This window comes from Cebus imitator, unplaced genomic scaffold (genome assembly GCF_001604975.1).
Source record: "Cebus imitator isolate Cc_AM_T3 unplaced genomic scaffold, Cebus_imitator-1.0 Scaffold72, whole genome shotgun sequence".
In the NCBI taxonomy this organism is placed as follows: domain Eukaryota; kingdom Metazoa; phylum Chordata; class Mammalia; order Primates; family Cebidae; genus Cebus; species Cebus imitator.
In genome coordinates, this window is record NW_016107387.1 from 6,203,022 (window position 1) to 6,209,036 (window position 6,015).

The 6,015-nt window shown below is 48.8% G+C and overlaps 1 protein-coding gene and 1 pseudogene across 4 annotated transcripts in view; one reads left to right on the forward strand and one right to left on the reverse strand.

Moving 5' to 3' along the window:
- ALOX15B (arachidonate 15-lipoxygenase type B) overlaps window positions 1-1,345 on the reverse strand; it is a 10,741-nt gene extending 9,396 nt beyond the window's left edge. For all 4 annotated transcript variants that reach the window (XM_017531375.2, XM_017531376.1, XM_017531378.2 and 1 more), the window contains exons 1-3: window positions 1,068-1,345; window positions 763-985; window positions 394-475 (exon numbers count right to left, since the gene is read on the reverse strand). In XM_017531375.2, the coding sequence (XP_017386864.1) occupies window positions 394-475; window positions 763-985; window positions 1,068-1,214 (452 nt within the window). In that variant the 5' untranslated portion in view covers window positions 1,215-1,345. The remainder of the gene's footprint in view (window positions 1-393; window positions 476-762; window positions 986-1,067) is intronic.
- Window positions 1,346-4,564: 3,219 nt separating this feature from the next.
- On the forward strand, window positions 4,565-4,657 carry LOC119471765 (annotated as a pseudogene).
- Window positions 4,658-6,015: the final 1,358 nt, after the last annotated feature.

The following is a 6,015-nucleotide window of genomic DNA, read 5'->3' on the forward strand; positions in this document are numbered from 1 at the left end:
CTCACTGCAGCCTCCACCTCCCAGGTTCAGGCAATTCTTCTGCTTCAGCCTCCTGAATAGCTGGGATTACAGGCATGTGCCACCACGCCCAGCTAATTTTTTTGTATTTTTAGTACAGATGAGGTTTCACCATGTTGGGTAAGCTGGTCTTGAACTCCTGACCTCGTGATTCACCCACCTCGGCCTCCCAAAGTGTTGGGATTACAGGCGTGAGCCACCGCGCCCGGCCAGAAATTTGGATTTCTAATACATTCCTGCAGATGCTGCTTGTCCTAGGAGCAGCTTTGATAGGAGAGGTAGGGGCAGGGGCTTTAGTCTGTGTCATGACCAGGACACTCCAGCTGCCCCTCATCCCTTGGGCACCCCCTCCTCCAACAGCAACCCCCTCCTCACTGGTACATCTCCTGCCGGGCCTGCAGCTCCTCCTGGCGCTGTTGCTGGAGCAGGGGGTGGTTGTCTGCCCAGGACACCTTGGCTGTGGGAGAAGCGGAGTAGGTTGGGGAGGGGAGAGAAACTCCCCATCACTACCCCCAGCCATGTCCTCTCCACTATTGCCGTGCTCTACCAGGTCCCCTTCTTTCATAAGCAGTTTCTGCTACACCAGGCTGCCACCTCCCCCTCCCAAGATCCTGCCAGCCCCCTCCTCTGCCCCCTACTCCATGGCCCCAGCAGCTCACCTCTCCACTTCACCTACCTTCCCCAACCCCAGTCCCCTGCCCCTTCCTGTGCTCCCCCTGCAGCCCCAGCCTGGCTCCGCCTCACCTGTTCCCTCCCGCAGCACCAGGCTCCCCGCCCCCTCCAGCCACTGGTAGCAGGGGAAGAGGAAGGGGCTGCCCTGCGGTGGTGTCAACTGGAACCAGCGACAGAACCAGGCATCCTGGGCCAGGGGCCAGGGCAGGCAGGGCAGCGCTGGGGGCATTTTGTGCACGCGCAGCAGCAGCACTGGACCCACATCCTCTGGGAGCATCACCTGGAAGTCTTCCTCCTGGGGAGGTTTAGTATGCATCGGGCCAGACCCTCCTGCTCACCCCCTTCACCTCCACTCCCACCCACTCCCATGCACTCACAGCGCCAGCGTTGAACTCCTTGCCGAGATGGTCCAGGGGCAGCCGGGGGCTCTCTCCCTGGGTCCCCACGATGCTGACAGACACTTTATTCCATGTGCCAGCCCCGAAGGCCTTCCCTGTGGACACCCTGACCCTGAACTCGGCCATGGTGCCAGCCCAAGTATAGCTCTCTACCCTGCACAGGACTGCAGAGCTGGGCTCACTCCTGGGACACGCCCTGCCCCAACCCTGGTTTCTGCCACGGACTCCAAGTATTCATAGAGCCCAGGAGCTCCTCTAAAAAGCACGCCTGCTTCAGGGGTGGGGCAGAGAGGCTGGAACTTGGAACTAAGGTGGGGGCGGCGAGGGATGGGGGATTTGCAGCGCTGGGAACAGGAAGGACCAAGAATACCCTGAGGTTTTGGGAACTGAACCTTTCAGTGATGGTGCCAGGAGAGAGAGCCAGAGCTGGGCTCCAGTTGGGGTGCCAGCCTCTGATTTGTGCCCAGCACTTATGTTGTTTGTTTTCCTTCTTAGCCTTAGAAGTCCATGCAGGGACATTACCCCACTTCCCACAACTCTTTTTGGGCATACATTCATTATTTTATTTCATTCAATAATTAATGTTGGGAACTACCTCTGTGCCAGGTGCTATGTTCACTGCTGTGGATAAAGACCTGGGCAAGACCTAATGTTTGCTCCCATGGAGATTAAACGTCAAGCATGAGGCCGGACGCAGTTGCTCACACCTGTAATCCCAGCACTTTGGGAGGCTAAGGTGGGCGGATCACCTGAGGTCGGGAGTTTGAGACCAGCCTGGCCGACATAGTGAAACCCAGTTTCTACTAAAAATACAAAAAATTAGCCAGGCGTGGTGGCAGGCTCTCAGGGGACTGAGGCAGGAGAATCGCTGGAACTCAGGAGGTGGAGGTTGCAGTGAGTTGAAATTGTGCCATTGCACTCCAGCTTGGGCAACAGAGTGACACTCCATCTCAAATAAATAAATAATCAAGTGTGAGAGAAAATAAGTAAACAAATACATAATTTCAGATGATAATAAGTGCAATGAAGGAAATGAAACAGACTGATGTGAAGAACTGAAAAGCAGAGGTGGGAAGGGAGGCCCTCAGAGGCTCAGAGGAGGTGAAAGGATCTATCCGGGAAAGAGAGTTTCGTGCAGAGGAAGCTGTTCCTGCAGTGGCCCCGCAGTTAGGAAAAGCTTGGCATGTTGGAGGAGGGAAAGGCAAGAGCGCAGTGAGGGAGGGATTAGAGGGAGAAACGTCAAGGGGAAGTTACGGATTTTGGCTTTGGGGGAATAACAGATTTAGGGTTTCTGGTCTGGAAATGCTAAGTTAGAGGTGACCATTAGACATTCAAGTGGAGAAGCTACATCCATGCCTAGAGTTCAGGGGTGCAGGGTGTACATCTTCGAGTCACAAGCACGCAGGTGCATCTACACGGCAGGCTGGTGGAGATCACTAGGCAGAGAATATCCTTTAAGTGAAGAAGAGAAGAGGAGCAAGCTGTGCCCCAAGGTCCTCCTCTGAAGTCACGCAAAGGAGTGGAAACAGCAAAGATCAGCCAATAGGAGGGAAGAGAACTATGTTGACAGACATCGTATCCCACGATGCTGACACTTTGTCCCATCGTAGTCTGTCATAGTGTTTCATGAAAGCCAACTGAAGTGAGAGTGACTTATCACGTGGTATTTATACACTATGGAATGCTGTGCAGCCTTAAAAAAGAATGAGATCATGTCCTTTGTCGGAACATAGATGGAGCTGAAGGCCATTATCCTTAGTAAATTAACGCAGGGACAGAAAACCAAATATTGCACGTTCCAGTTCCTACTTTCAATTCTTTAGTGTATATACCTAGTAATAGAATTGCTGGATTATATGGTAACTGTATGTTTAATTTTTTTGTTTTGTTTTGATACCAGTCTCACTCTGTCACCCAGGCTGGAGTGCAGTGGCGTGATCTGAACTCACTGCAACTTCCGCTTCCCAGCTTTAAGTGATTCTCCTGCCTCAGCCTCCTAAGTAGCTGGGATTACAGGTGCCTGCCACCATGCCCAGCTAATTTTTAGTAGAGACGGGGTTTCACCATATTGGTCAGGCTGACCTCAGGTGATCCACCCCCCTTGGCCTCCCAAGTGCTGGGATTACAGGTGTGAGCCACTGCACCCCACCTGTATATTAAATTTTTTCAGGAACTGCCATCCTATTTTCCACAATGGTTGCAACATTTTACATTCCCATCAGCAGTGCTGGAGGAGAGTTCCAGTTTGTCCACCAATGCTTGTTATTTTCTATGTATTTGATAGTATCCATTTTAATGGGCCTGAAATGGTATCTCATTGTGGTTTTAATCTGCATTTCCCTAATAATTGGTAGTGTTAAGCACCTTTCAATATGCTTGTTGGCCATTATGTATCACCTTTGGAGCAATGTCTGTTAATGGCCTTTGCCCAAACCATCCATTCTTAATTCTTATCCATCACTAGATTGAATTTTAGACTTCTGTGAATCATAGGGAAGACCCACACATTTTCAAATAGGTCAAATTTTTTTATTTATAGATCACTCTCATAATACAAATCAATATTGCAAGTATCCATGTGCCCAAATTCAGTGAGTCTAGGAAAAAGTGAAAATGCTTTATTGCATCCTAAAATACCTCCTTGGATACTTATAAATTTAAGTGAATCTATTTTAAAGGAAACTTTGTATCACTATTGTAAATGGAAAATTCCTTTCATTTCCCATAGTAGAAGGTAAGAATAAAGGAGATTGCAATGAAAACCGAACCGAACAGTGTAATTCAATTCCAGGTAGATTCTATTGCCTGCAGCCAGCTCCCTGTTCCAGAAGATTATCTAATGCTAAAGGGGTGCTAAAAACATATCAACACCAAATTGATACTTTCTCCCTGACAAGGGGGAAAAGGGGAATTGATTTGTGGTTTTATCTCAATTAAACCTGTCATCCTGCACCTCCAAGGACTTGTTCTAGAGTAGCATTGCTCAAGGCGTGGCAAGCAAACGGCTAGCATCAGATGTCTTTGAATGCTTGTTAAAAATGCCGGTTCTGGGTCGGGTTCAGGGGCTCATGCCTGAAATCTCAGCACTCTGGGAAGCTGAGGTGGGTGGATCACTTGAGGTCAGGAGTTTGAGACCAGCCTGGCCAACATGGCAAAACCCCATCTCTACTAAAAATACAAAAATTAGCTGGGCATGGTGGCACATGCCCATAGTCCCAGCTACTCAGGAAGGTGAGGCAGGAGAATTGCTTGAACCCAGGAGGCAGAGGTTGCAGTGAGCCGACATCACTACACTCCATCCTGGGTGACAGAGTGAGCAGGGTGAGATTCTGTCTTAAAAAACAAAACAACAACAAAAAAAAACCCTGCCAGTTCCCCAGCCCTGCCTCACACCAAGGAGGCATACGCCCTGGAAGTTTAGCCAGGGAATCTACATTTTACAGTAGGGTGATTCTTCTTTAGAACCACTGCCCTTGATCCCTTTGTTCTTGGTAAGCATGATGATTGAGTTTTCCTGTTCATATGTGAGACATGCCTCTCTCAAACCTTGACACATTCCCCTTCCAACTTGAAAGGTAAAAACAAACAAAACCCACTGCCCTTGAGAGATTTCATTTCACAATGACGTTGTGAAATGAAATTTTCAGCCCTCTGAAATCCTTCCCCGAGTGCCATGTCATTGTGACATTTCACAGTGTCATCGTGCAAATATTTTATTACATTCTGTCCTACAGCTCATGATTGTAGGGTCCACTGCCACGTTGGGCGCCAGATGTATGGTCCAGCCCTACAGGGTTCTGTGAGCCGCTCCTGGCTGGTGGGGAGACAAGAAATTGTAGAAATAAAAGACACAAGACACAGAGATAGAGAAAAGAGAGTTTGGGCCCAGGGATCCACTGCTACCCAGATCTCGGAGACCAGCAGTGGCCCTGAATGCCAGGATGTCTCACTTTTATTGAGTTGCAAATCTGGGCGTAGGGTAGGTAGGGCATGGCCTTGGTGGTCGGTGACTGGGGGCAGGGTAGATAGTGCGTGGCAGTGATAGGGTCAAGAACATCACGTGTCATTCAGGTAGGGGCTCAGGGATTTCTGGCACCCGAAGTGAGGTAAGGAGCATAATGCATTAGCACCTTTTCCACACTTATCAGGAAAGAACTAAAACATTAAGATTTATATTACTATTATTATCTTTTCTAAGACAAAAGGAACCAGGTGCAGAAGTAGAACATAAGAGTAAACATGGAACGTGACCACTGAAGCACAGCATCACATAGAGACAGTTAAGCCCCCGGATGTCTGTGGAGTGTACCTGACAGCCGTCAGACCTCACCACAAGAGCTTGGGGGAGCCGAGTTTTCTCCAACTTCCACAGGAAGGAGATGTCTCAGCCATTTTCGACATCTCCTTCCCTAGCTGGCTAAACAGCGGGCGCTTTCACAGAGCTGGTGCTACCGCACAGCCAAGGCGACCTCCAGCAGCCCTTATGCGGACGTGACAGGGGGCTTAGAGCACCTTGCCTTGGTCTCATTAATTTCACAATGTCACCCCAGGTTCACACTTCTGACCTGAGAAGCATTAATAAAAGAATTGAGATCACCTATGAAAAACTAAGATCACATATGAATAACTAATAACTACTACGGTTATATTTCTAATTACTTCCTTCTTCATTATTTTTATGGAAATAGGCTGATGCCTTTTGCTCCTGCCTCAGCGCTTTTGGGATCTCCCCCCATACATGATGGCCTCAGAGAGGTTCAACGGATTGTCAATCCAACCCCTCGAGATATAGATGAAGAAATCTGAGCCCTGACTGGGAAAGGGTTTTACTTGATGTTTAAAAATGTCAACTGAGTCATATGCACCCCAGCTTTAAACCCCTGAATGATTTGGCTCCTGTCTACCTTTCTTCTTTTTTTTTTTTTTT